This window comes from Zalophus californianus, chromosome 4 (assembly GCF_009762305.2).
Source record: "Zalophus californianus isolate mZalCal1 chromosome 4, mZalCal1.pri.v2, whole genome shotgun sequence".
In the NCBI taxonomy this organism is placed as follows: domain Eukaryota; kingdom Metazoa; phylum Chordata; class Mammalia; order Carnivora; family Otariidae; genus Zalophus; species Zalophus californianus.
This window is the reverse complement of record NC_045598.1, coordinates 191,122,931-191,141,178: the sequence shown is the minus strand read 5'-3', so window position 1 is coordinate 191,141,178 and position 18,248 is coordinate 191,122,931. Positions and strand designations below refer to the sequence as shown.

The 18,248-nt window shown below is 59.5% G+C and overlaps 3 protein-coding genes across 9 annotated transcripts in view; 1 reads left to right on the top strand and 2 right to left on the bottom strand.

Moving 5' to 3' along the window:
* The window catches only part of PPP1R16A (protein phosphatase 1 regulatory subunit 16A), a 38,218-nt gene extending 31,993 nt beyond the window's left edge, over positions 1-6,225 (bottom strand). For all 3 annotated transcript variants that reach the window (XM_027600781.2, XM_027600798.2, XM_027600807.2), the window contains exon 1: positions 6,115-6,225. The gene's annotated coding sequence lies outside the window, so the exon portion shown is untranslated. The remainder of the gene's footprint in view (positions 1-6,114) is intronic.
* A 132-nt stretch (positions 6,226-6,357) lies between these two features.
* On the top strand, positions 6,358-10,290 carry FOXH1 (forkhead box H1). 2 transcript variants are annotated; one of them, XM_027600931.2, is made up of 4 exons: positions 6,358-6,751; positions 8,745-8,949; positions 9,275-9,379; positions 9,468-10,290. In XM_027600931.2, exons 2-4 carry the CDS (start codon positions 8,776-8,778, stop codon positions 10,269-10,271), a joined length of 1,083 nt encoding a protein of 360 aa, XP_027456732.1. In that variant the 5' UTR covers positions 6,358-6,751; positions 8,745-8,775; the 3' UTR covers positions 10,272-10,290. The 2 variants fall into 2 exon arrangements, with proteins under 2 accessions (XP_027456732.1, XP_027456729.1); XM_027600928.2 differs by lacking the exon at positions 6,358-6,751 and having other exon boundaries at positions 7,946-8,949.
* Positions 10,291-10,388: 98 nt separating this feature from the next.
* Positions 10,389-17,812, bottom strand: KIFC2 (kinesin family member C2). 4 transcript variants are annotated; one of them, XM_027600642.2, is made up of 18 exons: positions 17,500-17,811; positions 17,180-17,261; positions 16,844-17,004; positions 16,589-16,727; positions 16,300-16,424; positions 16,151-16,216; positions 15,935-16,063; positions 15,443-15,520; positions 15,212-15,326; positions 15,025-15,134; positions 14,506-14,614; positions 14,260-14,417; positions 12,444-12,548; positions 12,241-12,362; positions 12,025-12,148; positions 11,776-11,905; positions 11,422-11,678; positions 10,390-11,368 (listed from the first exon to the last, which is right to left on the bottom strand). In XM_027600642.2, the coding sequence occupies exons 1-18, from the start codon at positions 17,596-17,598 to the stop codon at positions 11,084-11,086; spliced, it is 2,394 nt and encodes a 797-aa protein (XP_027456443.1). In that variant the 5' UTR covers positions 17,599-17,811; the 3' UTR covers positions 10,390-11,083. The 4 variants fall into 4 exon arrangements, with proteins under 4 accessions (XP_027456456.1, XP_027456466.1, XP_027456443.1 ...); XM_027600650.2 differs by having other exon boundaries at positions 10,393-11,338; positions 17,500-17,808; XM_027600655.2 differs by lacking the exons at positions 14,260-14,417; positions 14,506-14,614 and having other exon boundaries at positions 10,389-11,368; positions 17,500-17,812.
* Between the last annotated feature and the right edge of the window lie 436 nt (positions 17,813-18,248).

The following is an 18,248-nucleotide window of genomic DNA, read 5'->3' as shown; positions in this document are numbered from 1 at the left end:
ACATTTATACCAGTGGTTGGTGAGCCTTCGGGATAGTTCATGACTTTGGAATGTTATGGAAACAGACAGGTTTCCTCAGCTACAATGGGGATAAAATTTAAAATGGCTCCTATGTCCAAAATGTATTACATGCTATAATTTGCTGGCTGCTCCCGCTATTATTAAGTTTCCTGGGCATTCCAGACTCGACTCCCTGGAGGCCAGAAGGAAACCACCTCACTGCTTTTTCTGTCAAAAAATGCTGCTTTCAAGGAAACCAATAGCCAGACCTCTGTCATGGTCCAAAGGGATGTTCTCCCAAATGATAATTTGGAAAAGTTCACAAGAGATACCCAAGAATTGGCCACAGAGATGAAAAGCAGTCTTAGAAATCTAGTAATTATTATTGGCTCAATAAGAAGAGAATTCTGGTTTGGACCAAATAACAATCCAGCCCCACCAGAAATTCTATAATGCGCGTTACTTCCCTCTGTACGTGCATTTAACTCTTGGTCTACTGACAGAACGACAGCATTCATGAACCAGTACTGGTGGGAAAAGGGTGCAGAAAGTGCCCACCTTGCTCTTACCACCTGTCCGAAGTATAATCCAGGGAGACCTATTTACACAAGTGGATTTCAAACAGCTTTTCCCATCTCACGGGTATAAATATGTTTTACTTATGGTTTGTATGTTTTCTCACTTGACTGAAGCTTGCTCTTTCAGACAGGCCAATGCTTCTTCTGTGACTAAAATTCCGTTAGAAAAGATCACCCCTATCCAGCGACCCCCCTGAACTTCAGAGTGATCAGGGAACTCATCTTACTGGTCAGGTGCTGTGACAGCTCTGTGCTGTCCAGCCAGCTTTACGACACTTCCACTGAGCACACCATCCTTAATCCTCGGGCTTAGTTGGATGTACTAATCACACTATTAAGACTCAACTGGCACCATCCATAGAGACCCTCCAAATACCTTGGCTAAAAGCACTGCCATCTGTCCTTCTAAAGCTCAGATCCACCCCCTTGGGAACTTACAGATTCTCACCCTTTGAGGTAGTCACAAGGCGTCCAATGCACTTGGCTTCTCCCTCCTTTGACCCACAGTTGATAAACGGAAGTATGTTTCAATATCATAAAGGTCTAATTGCTTCCATTAAAGTAAACATGCAGTGCACCTGGGTGGCTCAGTCGGTTGTGCCTTCAGCTCAGGTCATGATCCCAGGGTCCTGGGATCGAGCCCCACGTCGGGCTCCCTGCTCCGCAGGAAGCCTGCTTCTCCCTCTCCCACTCCCCCTGCTTGTGTTCCCTCTCTTGCTCGCTCTCTGTCAAATAAATAAAATCTTTAAAAAATAAAATAAAATAAAGTTTGGTGTAAAAAAAAGTACACATTCCAAAAGTTTTATCCTGGCCTCCACAGCTTGCATGGCCTGGCCCCTGCTCACCTTGCCATCTCCTTGCATACCTCCTCTCCACTGACCACTCAACACTGGCCTGCTTCCTGCTTCTACACCTTGGAAGCCTCCAGCTCCAGGTACCACAATGGCTGGGAGCTGAGCTTGGAACCAGACTTGGGTTTGAAATGGAAGGAAGCTGAGGAGATTGGTCAAGTCTCTTGACCTCTTTCCCTCAGTTTCCTTATCTGTAAATGGAATGATAATCATACTTTCTTTATAAGGTTCTTAGGAGGATTCAACGAGTTAACAACAGTATTTCTGGTATCTAGCACTGGGGTTGGCATACTACTACTGCCTGCCATCTGGTTTTGTATGGCCCATGAGCTAAGAATGGCTTGTACATTTTTTTTTTAGATTTACTTATTTGACAGAGATCGAGAGAGAGAGAGAGAGAGAGAGAGACAGCACGAGCGGGCGGGGGGGGCGCCTGGGGGGGGCAGAGGGAGAGGGAGAAGCAGGCTCCCTGATGCAGGACTCGATCCCAGGACCCTGAGATCATGACCTAAGCCAAAGGCAGACACTTAACCAACTGAGCCACCCAGGTGCCCCACTATGCAGCTTTTCACAGGAAAAAAACCCTGCCAACCCCTGGTCTATCGCATGTTTATTTGATGCTATCATTTTCATCATCACTCCCGCTTTGCATTAGCTGTTCCTTGTGTCTGGAAAGTTCTTCCATGGATCTTAGGATAGCTCACTCCTTTTCTGTAGCTCAGATCACAATTTAAATATTACCTCCTTAGAGATCTTCCGTGGTTACCTTGTCACTCTCTTTTCACCCTGTTCTAATTGTTTTTTAAAGATTTTATTTACTTGAGAGAGAGAGCGCGCACGTGCACACGCACACCTGCGTGGGGGGAGGGGGAGAGAGAGAATCTCAAGCAGAATCCTCGCTGATCATGGAGCCTGATGCAGAGCTTGATCTCACCACCCTGAGATCAGGACCTGAGCCAAAATCAAGAGTCTGCTGCTTAACAGACAGAGCTACCCAGGGTCCCCACACTGTTCTAGTTTTTGACATGCCATTTACTGTGTCCTGCTGTGTCCTCAGAGCTGAGCCTAGTGCATGACTTGTAGGAAGTGCTCAATAACTGGGTTCCTGGCACTGGGGGGCTAGTATAAACTGTAACCCAGGAGCCTCTGAGCTTGTGGGTAAGCTGGTCTGATGAAAAAGACCATGACTCAGTTGTGCCTACAGGTAAGTCAGGACTGGAAAAATGGGAGGTCCATCAGCAATGGCAAGGCTCTGCCCTGTGCCCCGTTGCACAGGGAGGGACATTCAAACCTACTGGACAGTGGGAGGGCTCAGCAGGAAACTGACCCTTCATCTGAGGCCTGGAGGCTCCCAAAGGGTCGCTTGCATCCACACCATCCTCCCTCCCTTCCTTCCAAAACAGGAAAAGGTTTGGGGGGAGGGGGGAGGGCCGGGGTGTGAAGCTAACAGAATGTATCACCCAAAATCAACAAAACCACAATGGTCACATCAAAGAATGACCCAGGCCTCAGGGAATCCTGGCCTGGCAAGACAGGGCTGAGCACGGGGCTCTTCGAGCCACTTCACAGTACAACCACCCAACGCCCCCACCTCCACTCTTCAGCCCAGCCCCCATCCATCAGCCCGGATCTTGAAGATGTCAGTCACTTCTCTGCGCAAGACCACAATCTCCATGATCTTTCTGGATCTCCATGGACCTCCTCATTCAAACCAACTCCAACCCTCCACTCCCCTACACACTCCTCTCCTTCACAGTGAAACTTCTTTGAAGACGTGTCTGCAGGCTCCATCACCGTGGCCTCAGCAACCAGGCGCCCCTCGGCCAGTACAAATCTGTTTGCTCTTTGGGTTCGTCACAGCTGCCAAGAAAGCACACAGCCCAGAACCCAACATCCACCATCCCACCTTATGTAGCTGCCCTCACAGCGTTCCCAGCAGGTGAGCTCCCCCTCCTCTGTAGGGCTCTCGCCCCTGGGCATCTGCAGAGCTAACGGGCCCCATACCTCTGTCCTCCTCTCAGCAGGTAGTGCCGATGAAGCCCTGCCCCAGGCTACGGAGCTTGGAAGGGGTGGGGGGAGGTCTGCTCTCTCCCTTCCACCGCCACACCAGTTCAGGGTGGTGGCAGCATGACACACACATAGAAAAGTGCTCAGGGGGCGGGTGAGGGGTACAGAGGATGGCGGCTAGTGGGTAAAGGCAGGTGAGTGTTATTCGGAAGTCTGTGAGGAAGTATTTCAAGAAGGAAAGGACAGGAATTCGATTTGCATTTCAGATCAATCACGCTAAGGTGAGAAGCATGGGGGCGAGGGGCTAAGACAGAGCCAAGACTAGTCAGGGGAAAGTGCTACAATCCGAGGGTAACGCCACAGAGGCAGGTTATTTATCTGGTGGGAAGGATGGACGGGAAGGGCCAGAATCAAGGATATTTAGGATGAAGTTCTCAGAGAGCCTGGAGGTGAGGGAAGAGCCTCCCAGATGTCTTGCTTTGGCTAACGAGTAGACCGTGCAGAGGTCCTAGAGTGGGAGGCTGTAGGGACTCACTCAAGCAGGAGCCTGTGTCAAGCAGTGACACAAGCCGGTAAAGGTACCACGGCCACGAGATCCTGCCACGTCCAGCATCAGCTCACACCCCAGCACTGATAACCAGCAGAAGCAGAGGACGTCTGCAGGGCCCGAGACCCGTTAGATCCCTTTAAAAGGGAGGATTTTTGCAGCAAACTATCAGTCTCTTCGGACCTGACGCCTCTAGACAGACAGACCCCCTCAGTCTGACCACTTCAGAAAGGCAGTTGCTGCCCAAGGCTCTGCCCGGTTGATCTCCCAACAGGACTGACATGCTTCCCTGCTTGAGCATAAGGAGCAGTAAGTGCCGAGAGCTGACCCGGACCTGAGACCTCATCTCAGCCGCCGCCCACAGACCGACTTCGTGTTTGGTTCGCGAACTCCCTACCCCCTTGTAATCTTTGTTGTGTGCCGTATTAAGAAGCCAAGTTAATCACATGGTGAAATATCACTGAGTCTGGAATCCTAAACCTGCTTTCTATTAACCTTGCTTTCTGATTGAATAAAGCGGACACTGGGGAAAGACACAGCTCGTGCGTGCGCCTTCACAGCGTGTTCAGGACACGTACTCTCGGGGCACTCTTGGAAGTGATTGTGATAGTTGTGATGTTTCCTCCTAAGAAGCCAACAACATTAACTGCTAATCTTGCGTGTCTTCAGATGACCAGGAAGAGTGGGGACACACGAATTGCTACCATTGCCATCAAAGTCCACCCAGCCAGATACCTGCCTGGGTTTGGTGTGTTAGGTCACCGGAGGTCAGGGGGGTTCACCTCACATTGAAGTACCAAAACTGCACAGAATGGACACAGGCTGCTGATAGAAACCAAAGACAGAAATCCCTAGAACACAGATCCCAATGTTGAGTCCACAGAATTAGGAACCCTCTTCCCAGGTGCCTGCCAGCCCTTTGCTGTCAGGGGAGACCAAAGTCCAGGCACACCCCAAGCAGGTGAGAGAGGAGGCTAGGACCAAACAGCAGAGCCCGGGGAGGAGGCTCCAGCCAACAGGGAGGAAATCCAGCCCATGCACAGGGAGGGAAGGAAGGAAGCACCTTCTAAAGCTTCCCCATCCCAGCTTTGATCAAGAGCTTGGGGAGCAGGGAAAGGGGGACACACCCATCACAATGAGGAGCCCAGAGCTAGCCTTTGCGCAGTCTCCTTCAGGCAGCCACTAGCCCCTTAGAGAACTTGGCCCCAGGGCCCCGGGTTGGGGCTCTCCTCACCACCCCTGAAGTGAACTAGGCAGCAGAGCCAGGAGCAGAGGCCTCTTTACACTTCTGGGATACAGGACAACCCCAATCCCGCCCGGGGAGAACACGGGGCAGCAAAGACACCCATGAGGGCTCACTGCTGGGCCCAGACAGGGCCTGAGAAGAGCAATGTGGTGCTCCCACAGCCAGCTCCACCCCAAGTCAAAGATCCAGGAAGAAAAGGCCAGGGCTCTGAGGAGGGCTAGCCTTCCTCCGGCGTCCCTCAACCTGGAATGACTCCATACATGCCTCGGCATGGAGCTTAACGGCGATTAATCCCACGGCCGCCTCAGCCCCTGCTCCAGGGCCTTGAGGGGCCCCAACCAGTCCCGGATCCTCCCCCACAGGCCTGGAGCGCGGGTGCGGGCATTGGGACACGCTGGTGCTTCTCACTTTGACCCTGGTCTGCGAGGTGGCGCCCAGGATCCTCACCCGGGAGGTCACCGGAACCCCGGAGAGGCTCCAGTTTCTCGTCTGGCCTCGCTCCAAAGCCCGCACAAAGCCTGGGCATGTCCTTTCTCCGCCCGCCCGAATTTCCCGGCTGCAAACGCGGAGACGTCTAGCGCTGCCCACCTGACCAACAGGTTTGCAAAACTGAAAACAACTCCACGCACAGATCAAGGTGAAAAGCCCCACAGGCGGCCTTCAGTTCACAGGCTGCCGCCCGAGAAGCCGCTCCTGACCCGTGGCACCCTGCGCCCAGGAGGGGCCTGCGGAGACTCGCGCCCCGGCGCCCGCCTCCCCGAGGGCCGGCCGGGCAGGGCTCCCGAGGAGGCCCCGCTCTGCTCTGCGCCCCCCGCGCCCCCCGCCGCCGCTCCCTCCTCCGCCGGCCTCCTCTCCCGCCGCAGGCCCCGGAAGTCCGCGCCTCACCTTCCGCCTCGCGCACAGCGCAGCAGCGCAGCGGACCAGATGCGATCCACCGCTCGGTCGGGCCCGCGCTCCTCTGGGCGCCGCGGGGGCGGGCCCCGCGCCCGGCTCTCGCCATGGCAACGCTACACTTCCGGTCCGCGCGGCCCAAAGCCGGAAGCCGCGGCCCCGCACGGAAGCCCGAGGGCGTGGCCGACCGGCCAGGGGGCGGGGCCTTCCCCGAGAGGACGGCTGCGGGCGGTGCTGTGTGAGCGTCTCGGTGGCCGCGGCATCCTGGGCGCGGACGGGGCGGGACGGGCAAGCAGTCAAAAGGCTCTCGGGAGAGCGGCCATCTATTTGTCCTGGGCTTCTAAAGAATAGTCGGAGTTCACCGGACAAAGCAGAGTCATCACGGACGGAGGGAAAACATAGACCTAAGTGGAATGACCCGGTGCTTTGGGGCCATGGGAAGTAACCGAGGGGGCGGTTTAGGAGGGCGGGGGACAGTGGTCACATAGGAATAGTGCGGACTCAAGGAGCCTTGAACGTCAAACCAAGCAAGGGAGGACGCGTGGAGGGGACGTGGCGACTGAAGACTTGAAGGAGGGAGACCTCTTTGCTAATGGAGTGCGGTTAGGAAGCCGTACGCAGTAACAGCACGGTGAGACACACGGACCCCGTCAACTAGAGCTCTGGGAACGGAAAGAGGTGACGTAGGGGTTCAGAGGAACCACGGGACGTCTGAGAGTGAAGGGGGCAGTGTGGTACTCCACAGGACCTCATCCATTTCCGCCCCCACACTGCCTCCCCCAGTGCACCTCCTGCACTCCTGCCTACCCTCAGCACCTTAACACCAGTTGGCTACCTACTGTATGCTGCAGACTTTAAACCATTTACGACTATAATGTTGTGGGAGGAGGCTACCCAAGAAAAGTTGAATTCTTGAAATGAGTTATATAAAGTGTGCTCCTGTGGTTTCCCTTGGGTCTGGGGGCCTTGATACCAGCACCAGCCGCTGCTGGTGTCCTGGGCCCAATACCCCCTTGGGCAAACTTGCTGGTAGGGGGCAGGGCTGGGCTTTGGGTCATGGTACAGACCATAGGCCTTGACTAACTCAAAGGCCTTGACAGATCAGATGGCCAGAGAGAAGGTGAGGGGACAGAACAGGGTCTGGGAATTGAGAGGACCAGTGAGTCTCAGGGCCTGCCAGGGGCATTCTTCTGGGACCACACTTCTGGGGCAGGTCCTGTGCCTGCTAAAACCCTCAGACGCTATAGCCAGGCCTGAGCAGGGGGTTCTGGCCCCTCAGGCCTCCTCAGCCTGAGCCTCCACTCTCTTCCCTAGGGTGCCCCTCCTCCATTCAGGCCAACCCCCACCTGCCTGGGGAACATCTCCTTCTACCTAGACTAATCCTCAGGGCCCTGTGGCTGCCTGGGAAGCCTTCCTGTGTACTCACACGACACACCTGTGCTCTCACTCCTGTCCAGGGTGAAGCCAGGTGGTCCTTGCGTGCTCCACTGGGCAGGAACTATGACCCATGAAGCTGTATCCTCAAGGCCTGGCCCCAAGAGATGTCCAGTAAACCCCTCCAGCTAGGAGACCTCTTCCTCCACCCACACACACGAAAGCCCAGGACCACTGCCCAAGTGCCCCGTAAGAATGAGGGGCATCCTCCTGGGTAGCAACCTTCAGAGCTTTGGACTCAGTGGACCAAAAGAGAAGGGAGGCAACTCTGCCTCCCAAAAGTCCTCTGGGGCCAGGGAGGTCCAGCTCACCTAGAGCCAGTGAGGTGCACAATGAATAATGAGAGCTGGTCAGCTCCCACTGTTAACAGGCACCAGGGAGGGGAGGAAAGTGGCCTCCAAGGCCTTGGGAATCCACTGGGGCCCTGTAGCAGCCCCTAGGAAAATTCCTTTTTTTTTTTTTTAAGATTTTATTTATTTATTTGAGAGAGAGAATGAGAGACAGAGAGCACGAGAGGAAAGAGGGTCAGAGGGAGAAGCAGACTCCCCGCTGAGCAGGGAGCCCGATGCGGGACTCGATCCCAGGACCCTGAGATCATGACCTGAGCCGAAGGCCGTCGCTTCACCAACTGAGCCACCCAGGCGCCCCCTAGGAAAATTCCTTGAATTAACTGTGTCCCTATTTTGTTCCTGAAGTTTCCTCCAGGAAGCCCTCTGACCACCATCTAGGTCCCGGAAGCTGCTCAGCCTTGAACTCTGGGCAGACCCCACCCATTCTTGGCAGGTCAACTTTGGGTAAATCAACTCCCGCAGCTATTAAATGCGAGCCTGAAGCCCAGCCCAGACAGGATAAAGCAACCGTAGGTCACAGGCCCCTTCCAAAGGCTTTTCCCTCCAGCTTGTAGGGGGTGCTGAAGGCAGCCCAGGGGTGAGGAATGAGGCCTGGGTGGCCGCCTGCAGCCCCCACTGGAATCCTCCCTGCCCCTCCCTTCCAGATTAACTGAAACCTGCTAATTGTGGCAGTCCTCTGCACGCTCCCCTCCCCCACCGCCGATTTCTCCCTCCCTCTGCCTCCCCTCCCCTCCCCCTTCCATCCGAATGATAAAGGGTCTGGCCCGCCAGGCCCGCCGGCCTCAGGCCCCCAGCCTTGCCTCACCACACTGCCCCATTGCCTTGCCTCCACGGGGCCAGGCCCCTGCCCACGGTGCGTGTCTCCCCCTGCATGGGACCCTGCAGCAACCCACGCCTGGGGCTTCCTGGGTCGGAGTCTTCCTCCCAGCCCCCCAAGAGAAGGAAGAAGAGATACCTGCGGCATGACAAACCCCCCTACACCTACTTGGCCATGATTGCCTTGGTGATCCAGGCCGCACCCTCCCGCAGGCTGAAGCTGGCCCAGGTGAGAGGGACCCCCTTTTTCCCTCACACTCGGTAATCGGACCTTTCGCCAGACCCGTCCCCTACCTACTCCTAGGCTCAGACTCCGGCTTCCATCCCCACCTGGCCCCACCCAGCCGAGCCAGCGGGGCCAGTCCAGGCCTGGGCACCAGGGGAAAGAGCCGAGGTGCTCGGGCAGGACGCTTCCCTCGGGGCTTTTTTTCGCTCGGGCGCAGAGGTGTTCTCTGGGGGGGGCGACGCCCCGAAGCCCGGCTGTGGGGGAGGGGCGGCGCTGCTCCCCTCTGCGTCCGGCTCACACTGCCGCGCCGGTCGGTCGGTGGTTTCAGATCATCCGTCAGGTCCAGGCCGCGTTCCCCTTCTTCAAGGAAGACTACGAGGGCTGGAAGGATTCCATCCGCCACAATCTCTCCTCCAACCGATGCTTCCGCAAGGTGGGGTAGGGCGAGGGTCGGAGCTGGGGCGGAAATCCCGAGGGTCTGGGGTCGGACGGCCCCACCCAAGCCTCCCCACCCCCTCCAGGTGCCTAAAGATCCAGCGAAGCCCCAGGCCAAGGGCAACTTCTGGGCAGTCGACGTGAGCCTGATCCCGGCCGAGGCGCTGCGGCTGCAGAACACGGCCCTGTGCCGGCGCTGGCAGAGCAGGGGCGAGCGGGGAGCCTTCGCCAAGGACCTGGGCCCCTACGTGTTGCACGGCTGGCCCTACCGGCCGCCCAGTCCCCAGCCACCACCCAGTGAGGGCTTCAGCATCAAGTCTTTGTTAGGGGACCCCGGGGAGGGGGCACCACGAAGCAGCCCAGGTCCAGCGGGCTCTGGGCACAGTGGGCAGAAGGTGATGCCCACCCCACCCCTGCCCTCTGAGAGGCCTCTGTGGCCCCTCTGCCCCCTTCCTGGGCCCAGGAGAGCAGATGCGGAGACTTCCCAGGGCGGAAGCAGCAGGCCCTCGCCCCTCTCCCCTGAGCACAGAGCCTGGCCCCTCCACTTACTGCAGGGCTCTCCAGATCCTGGGGGGCTGTCCAGTGGGAGTCACAGGGCCTCGCTGTGGGGGCAGCTGCCCACCTCTTACTTGCCCACCTACACTCCCAATGTGGTAATGCCCTTAGCCCCACTACCGCCCACACCCTGTCCCCAGTGCCCACCTTCAACCAGCTCAGCCTACTGGGGGGTGGCCCCTGAAACTCATGGCCCCCCAGGGCTGCTCTGGGATCTAGATGCCCTCTTTCAGGGGGTGCCACCCAACAAGAGCATCTATGATGTGTGGGTTAGCCACTCCCGAGATCCAGCTGCCTCCACCCCAGGCTGGCTCCTCTCCTGGTACAGCCTGTGAGGCTCCCAGGGCAGGGGAGCTTTCCTCTCCTATCCCTTCCTGCCACCACTGGCTTGTTGGGGAACGAGGGCCAAGAGGTCCAAGAGGTGTCTGTGGCCACGGCAGCCCTGAAACACCAGGCACCAGCGGTGCTGAGAATCCACGATGTTTATTGGACTGCCCCACAAAGGGCTGTGGTCTAGCTAGGCACCACCCTGGCCCTGATGGTCGGTCATGCCTCTCCTACCCCAGAGGCAAGACTGGAAAGAGTGGGGGCTTTCCTAGCAGCAGCCCCTTCCTGATCCTACTTTCTCTGCGGGTCTATCCTTTCCATCCATCCATCCATCACCATGTGTCACTTCCCCTCCCTGGCTCCGGGCTGGGGGAGGGAGAACCTAAATGGTGGCTCCAGCCTGAAGTCCTGTCCTCCCTCATGTGCCTGGGAATGAGGTAGCAGCACCTTTTTGGGGAAAGGAAATCAAAATTCTGCTTGGTTTTGGTGGTGGTAGTGGGGAAGATAACAGTAAAGGAGTAGACAACATTTTAATGCCGAGTCTGATTTTTGGTGATGGGGTGGTGATTGGGATAACCACTTGGCGGGGTCTACCTCCCACGGTTCTGGCATCCCCTGCTGTGTGCTGCGATAACAGCAAATGGTGATAAGGAGGGAGCTGAGGGCCTGGGGGAGGGAGAGGCAATCATGTACCTACACTAAATACTCATGGGGCAAGGGAACCAATTCCGGGGGAGGGGGCAGTGGGCCCCCAGAGGTCAAGGAGGTTGTGAGGGTGTAGGAGCTTTGCTGCCTCTGCCGGCAGAGACGCGACTCCAGACTACGAGGGCATGTTCTTTTGGGTCCCAAGGGCCGAGCTGGAGTCGCTCTCTGGGCCGGGACTTGGAGGGCTGCCGGGGGACGGCGTGGGAGTGCAGGGGGTCCCGGTGAGTGGTGTGTCGGTGCTGAGGGAAGAGGGCGTCCCAGAGCGCGGGGCCCTGCAGCGCCGGGCTGGCCCCAGCTCCACTTGGCCCACTCGCTCGGCGAACTTCAGCGAGCACACAGTCTCGCCCAGATCCTCGGGCCGCGTGGAAATCTGCGGGGAAGCGGCGCAGATGGGCGGGCCCTGAGCGGGCGGCGCCTGGCTTGCAAACCACCCCATGCCTGCCCGAGGCCCACCTGCAGCAGCAGCACCGCGGTGGCACCAGGTCCCAGCGCAGGCTGCAGAAGGCGCGTGAGCTGAGAATCGCGGAAGGGCACGTGTGGCCGGCGGGCCCGCAGCGCGGCCATCACGCCCCCCAGGGCCAGCAGTGAGCGATTGATAGTCCGGGCCTCCCGCAGACGCTGGGCGCCATCTCGGTCTCCCGGCGACGTGCTGGCCGCCCCTGCCTTCCAGGCACGCTCGGATCCAGCCAGGTCCACCAGGTGCAGGGTGCCTGCAAGGGCAAGCAAGCCCGACGTGGAGGGAGCCCTGGTCTTGGGTGCTGCGGGCCCTCCCCCCAACCTGCGGGGCTCAGGTGCGCGCCTTGGTACCTGCGGTGCCTGGTCCGCGAGGTGGGGACGCTGTGCGTAGTGTCAGCGTGACCAAAGCATGCGACCGAGAGCTGTGCCGATTCTTGGTGGTGGCGGCGGTGGCCCGGTTGCTCCTCCCCAGGCTCAGCATCTGGAGGGCGGAGCAATAGGACCTACCTGCTGCAGGGTCTGCGTCCCTAGGTGGGAGCACAGGCGGGGCCTTGGAGAATTCCTGGGGGGGGGGGGTGCGTTGCCACTGGGCAGCCTTACCTGGTGCAGGGTCTCCAGGTTGGGCACATCCCAGTAGGTGAGACCAGCCACCTGAATGCCCCCCTGGCCTGCTGGGCCCTGCCTCACGGCCAGGCGCTCTGGAGGCCCTGGGGCAAGGAGGTCCCTGGTGAGAAAGGGAAGGGCTCGGTTTCTGAGGTTCCCAGGGTAACTGGAAGAGCACAGGGTGAGGACAAGGCACTGTAGCATGGCCCTGACCTGACAGCCTCATTGTAGATCTCCACCATGCTGAGAGTTACACGGTGTTGCCCTCCAGTCCCCATCTCCTGGAACAGTGACTGCAGTGCCCTAGGAGCTATGCCAGGGTCCTCAGGTGGGCCCTGGGGACAGGGTGGGGTGCTGCATCAGACTCACATCCCAGCCCCTGGCCCCAGGAGCCACCCCGGGTCTCCCCTTCCCACCTCCATACTGTAGGTCTTCCCCGTGCCCGTCTGACCATAGGTGAAAATGCAGACACTGTAGCCTCGGAGGCAGGACAGCACAGCTGGCTCCAGCTCCCGGAAGACCTAGGGTCGGAGGGGGTAAGGGTCCTAAGCCCCAGGACCCGGGACACAGTGTGAATGAAGCTTGATTCCCTGGGGAGGGCGGCTCTAGGAGGGCACAGTGGAAAGGAGGATCTCCCAACAAATTGAAGAGGCTCCCTGGAGGAGGCATTTGCAAGAATTTGCCAGGCAGAGGAGGGAAGGGATGTGCCAGAAAGAAAGAGCAAGCAACACGGAGCACTGGAATTCTGAGGACCACCTGGGAGGCCCAGGGGCGCAGCAGCCGAGAGCCCAGATGCTGGGCTTGGCTGCCAGGTTCAAACCCCAGGTATGATGGGAAGCAAAGCATCCATCGTCCTTCTGGGCTAAGGTTTTCCCTCTGTGAGGTGACGACTACAGTGCCACCTGTCGTAAGGGCTCAAGGGGAGCATGTACAAGAGGACTAGAGCAGCACCGGGCACACAAAGAATGAGCCCAGAAGGGCTGCACAGTGACCAGCTCTCGGTGGCTCGTCAAGATCACTGGAACCCTGGCCTGCGAGGGTACACAGAGAGGCGGCTGAGGAGGAAATGGCGCTGGGACTTATATCCTGTGGGCAACTGGACCCCAGCAGCAGCCTTTTGAGCAATGACATGGCCAGCTTTTGTGGCCAGAAGGTGGCTGCCAACAGAGTAGCCTGCAAGTTCTACTTAACGTGTTCCCTGCCAGCAATGAGGGCAGAATGCAGACTTGCCAGGGAGGTCACTGAGATTCCATGACCGGAAGGAAGCACTGAGGGTGACTGATGGGGGGCTGTGGTGCCCTTGCACGATGGGGAACACAGGTGAGCAGGCTCAGTGAAAGATGCCTTTGGCTCCTTCATTCAGACACACTGGAATTGGAGGGCCCCGTCAGAGGACTGCAGACGGGGCAGGCTGCACAGGGCTGAAGTTTGGGATGCAGGCTGAGACCAGGGGAAGTGTGTGAGATAGAGAGACAAGTGAAAAACAGCCGTGGTACTCCAGGAAGTGGGGGAAGGAGCCCTGGCCACCTGCCACTCCTCACACCGTGTACCTGTGAGGCCAACACAGGTCAGAATCTCTGCTAGCTCTCTCCCTTACTCCATCGCCTCTGTTTCCTGAGCTTTGGAAGTTCTCATGCCAAAGTCTATGTGGACAGCGACAGGGAGACAGGGAGCGTATGAAGCAAGGTGGGGAGCTGGGCCTGGCGGGAACGGGGAGGGGGGAGGAGAGCGGGGTCTGTAGTGGGCTCCCAGGAGGGCACTGAGGCTGGAAACCACCCACTCGCCCTTGCGCCCCGACTGCTTCCTTGGCCACAAGGCATGGAGGGGAGCCTGCCCTCACAGCCAGCCCACTCCACCCCGGCTGAAAGAGTAAGCAGCCGGCAAGCCTGGAGGAAGGTGGTTACAGCACTGTCCCCACCCTGGCCACGCTCTGCAGCCAGCTCTCGAGCGGTGGCCATCATTTCAGACAAGATCATTTTCCTTAGTTTCCTGGTAAAAAAGTTACTTTTTAAAATGTTAACCTTTCCATTAAACCAGAAGGCTTATTTCCACTGGAACCGCAGAGGAGGTGCCCAGCTAGGCTCCCATTCCTGCCTCCCAGAACCTGCTCCCTTCCCTTCCCTTCACTGGAGTTCAGCCACCGGGAAGGCAGATGAAGGGGAACCCAGAGCCTCTTCTGATCCGGGGGCAGTATGAGGGAAGGACAGCACAGACGCAAGGGCAGACCATCACCTCCTCCTGGCTGGCCTCTGGAGAGAAAACCCAGTCCAGGCGGAAGCGACGCTGGCGCCCTCGATAGCAGGTGGTGACCGTGCCACTGGGGCCAGGCTCCGAGCTCACCAGGCTGGAGGGTGTCCCTGGCCTCAGCCGACACAGCACACGGATATTTCCTGGGATGGAGATCACATCAGTGGGCTGCCTCCCAGGCCCTAAAGCATGGGGAGGCCCCACTTCCTCCACTTCCCAAGCCTGCCATACCCTTGAGCTCCAGCAGCCGCCCTGGGCATCCAGTTGGGGGCCCCTGCTGCTCCTCAGGGAGCTGAGTCCCAGCCCCGCCAGATGACAGTGCCCCCAGGGCCCAGGACACCTGGTGGAATAGGGATGTGAGGAAGTGGGTGCAGTTGAGGAGCTTGGCGGAGGGGCTGCTGAGGATATAACTTTCAGTGGCTTTGGGCCCCTAGGGGCATCATTTGTGGGCCCAGGTGGAGACCCAGAACCTGAGGAGAATCAGGGAAAAAGACATCTGTCTCCTCCAGGGTTGGCAATCCTGTGAGGGATTTACTGTCACCCCAGTTTGTACCGACAAAAGTGAGACCCAGAAATGAGATCACACCTAGGGTGTGTGAGATCACAAGCTGTTCTGATTCCAGAGCCTACCACCTCCATTACAGCAGGCAGCCCCCCAGGGTAGAAAGAAAGAATAAGGGTTCCCCACGGAAGAACAGTGACCAGGCTGCTCAGAGAGCATGTTCTGGAGAGGGGGCAGATGGTCCTGACCTGACCCCGGGCCTCACTGAGCGAACATTGACAGCTCTGGGTAAATGTGCTGACCAGTCCTCGGAGGTCCCCACAGCCCTGACGCAGACTGGCCATCCGTGCCCGAAGTCCTGGCAGGGAGAGTTTGTTGTGAGGGAGAGCCCTGACCCCATGGCCTTTTCGCGAGCCCTCTGGTCCCATCCCTTACCTGCCAGCCGCCCATGCATCTGCTGCAGCTCCCTTCTACAGTTCTGCTCGGTCTCCTGCTGGAGCTGCCGAAGGGCCCCCCGAAGGCCCTGCAGCTGCACCTCCTGCACCCCCAGCTGTCCCGCCCAACCCCACCCTTGTCACTGAGGAAACAGGGCACTTACCAGGCCCTGCCTCAGATACCCCACCTCCCCGTGCCCCAGCCTTCCCGGCCCCTGGGCTCAGTGCCCACCTGGACTTGAAGTGCTTCTGTGGTGTCCTGGGCTTCCTGAAGCCGGCTCTGGAGCTCCGCCAAGGCCTCTGCCTCCTCCTGCAGGAAGGGTGGGAGCCAGGTCAGCTGTGGAGCCAGGAGCGAACTAAAGGAGGTGCACGCCAGCAGCCCCATTGGGCTGGATGGGGACGTCAAGTTGAGAGGAGCAGGCACAGCTCGTCATGAATCCACGTCTCCCAACTTTATACGGGACTCCTTCCCCCAAGTCCCTCTGCTCTCCTGGGGTCAGTCACGTGGAAAGCCACAGGACAGGGCAGAGACGTTCTCCCATGGGCACTGGTCTCCTTGCACAGACCATCCCAGGGCCTGTCCACCCCCCTCCCCCTGCACCCTGGGCTCTGCTCCTGAAAGGTCAGAGAGGCTTCCAGCAGCATTAGATCCTGGACAGTGTTGCAGGTAGCCAGGTGTTCAGGAGCCCCAGACTGCAGGAGAGATAACAGCTAAGGAGGATACCTGGGGGGCCCTGGTGGAGGGGCCAGGGCCCCAGTGTAGCAGGAGGTCCCGAGTGAGGCTCAGGCTCTGTTTCAGAGCCTCATTCTCCAGGGTTAGATGCTGAACCCTTTTCTCTGAGTCTGTTGCCCCCTGGTGGAGAGAGAAGCCCTCAAGACTCACCTGAAAGTTGGGCCACCTCTCTTGTCACCCTCCTGGAGCCCCACCCCGCAACCTTACCACTCCCAGGCGCAGCCGGCCCAGCTCCTCCTCCTGCAGTTCTAGTTGCTGCTTCAGCTCCTCTAGCTGGGAAGGAAAGAGGGGCACAGGATGGAGCATCTCCTTCCAATCTCTCCACCCCAGTCCCTGTCGCCTTCTGGACCCCTTACCTGTCCGAGGATGAGCTGCTCCAGCCGCTGCCAAGCCCTCTGGTCCTCCTCCAACTGCGGAAGGTTCTGCCCTTGGGCCTCATCCCTTGGTGAAAGGGAAGGGCTCTCTTCTTGAGATGGGGATCCTGGGGTGGGGTGGGCCAGTTAAGACTGATGAGGCCCCTAACCTGAAGGAGGGGACACCTCGGCAACAGGGCTGGGCATGGGACCCCGAACTGCAGGCCACTCGGTTTCTGTGGGCTTCACTCCCTCCACACACTCCCTTTACGATGCACTACTCCTTACGCACCAGCAGGAGTGGGGCACTGCCCCTCCGAGGCTGGCTGAGTCCCCTGGGACAGGGCCTGCCTTCCCCTGGGGCTCCGAATCCATGCCAGGAGGGCCAAGAGCTGACCAGTCACCGTCAACAGTGGGGGGACATCGCTCGGCTGTAAAGAAGATAGAAGCACCAGAGCAGAGAAGACGGAGGTGATGACACGCACGGGGAGACCAAAAGGACTGTGGAGAGAGTATGGACCAGCTGGAGGACCCTCACCCCGCTCACCTTGGTCAGGTCAGGAGGATTCCCGAGGCTCTCTTCCGCCCCCAGCTGGACGGAGAGGAACTCAGCAAGACGCACGAGAGCCTCTTCCAGGGAGACCTCGGTAGGGCGGCCTTCGGCTCCCTCTTCCGGCCCATCCTCAGATTCGGAGCAGCCAGTGAGGCCTGGTAGCGGGAAAGCGAGGCTTGTGGCTCACGTGTCGGAGGCCTGACCACCAGAAGGCACCTCCTGGGTCCCTCCCTCCCAGAGAGGTCACGGGCACCCCTTCCTCTCTCGGACGGCGGGGTTCCCTCCTGGCCCCGGGGACCGCAGCGCTCCCGGCGCACCGACAGCACCTACCGACCAGGCCTGTCAGCTCGGTCCACAGCTCTGCCGGGGGCTGGTCGGGGCGGCGGCGACCCCCGCGCTGGCAACCCGCACTCTGGGGAGAGAGCAGCGGGACCTCTGAGGGTTGGGTAAGCAGCCGGGGGGGCCCCCCTCCCTCCGAGACCCGGGCCAAGGGAGTTGAGGTCTCCGATTCCAACAGCACAACAGAGACGGGGTCCTCCGCACGGCCCTCCCTCCCCAGCGTCAGCGCCCCGGGAACGTGCGCTGCGCGGGCCCGCAAAACCCGCTCTCAGGAAGGGGGGCGCCGGACGTGCTGGGCCCGCTCCGCTCACCTGGGCGGGGTCCCCGGGGTCGCCGGCCGCCGCAGCCCCGCCATCCCTACGAAAGAGGCTGTAGAAGATGTAGATGAGCAGTGAGTAGAAGGCGTACATGGGAGCGCGGGGCGGCAGAGGGCCCCGCTTCGCGCCGCCCCGCGTCCCAGCGCCCCGACTCCGCGCCCGCGCGCTGCAAAACCGGTGCGCATGCTCGGGGAGGCCGCCCCCACGGCCCCGCTCCCGCGGGTGGGGGCCGCGCGCCCGAGAAAAGGGGGTGCCAGGAACAGGAGCCCCCCGGGCCCCACCCGGACACCTGCCTCGCGCCTCCCACCCCTACTTCACTGAGACCCCAGGTTGAGAACGCTCACGGCCTCCACACACCACCTCCTCGGAATCCTTCCCAGCCTTCCGCGGAGGACCCTATCGCCCTCGCCCCTTAGAGCCCACAGCTGGTAGGAGGCCAAGCGCCCATCCTCACATTACCACGCTCCTCATAGCCCCGCCCAGCTGCACCCAGACCCCTCCTCCCATCTCAGCCCTGCCCAGACCCCTATCACAGCCCCGCCCCCTGCAACGGCCCCTTCCCTCCCAGCTCCGCCCAGACCACCCCTCCCCTCTCAGCCCCGCCCAACAGCCCCTCCCATCACAGCCCCGCCCAGTCCCGCGGCCTGTATCATCCCCTTCCCTCCCAGCTACGCCCAGACCCCCCTCATAGCCCCGCCCAGACCCCTTCACAGCCCCGCCCCCTGCGACAGTCTCTTCCCTCC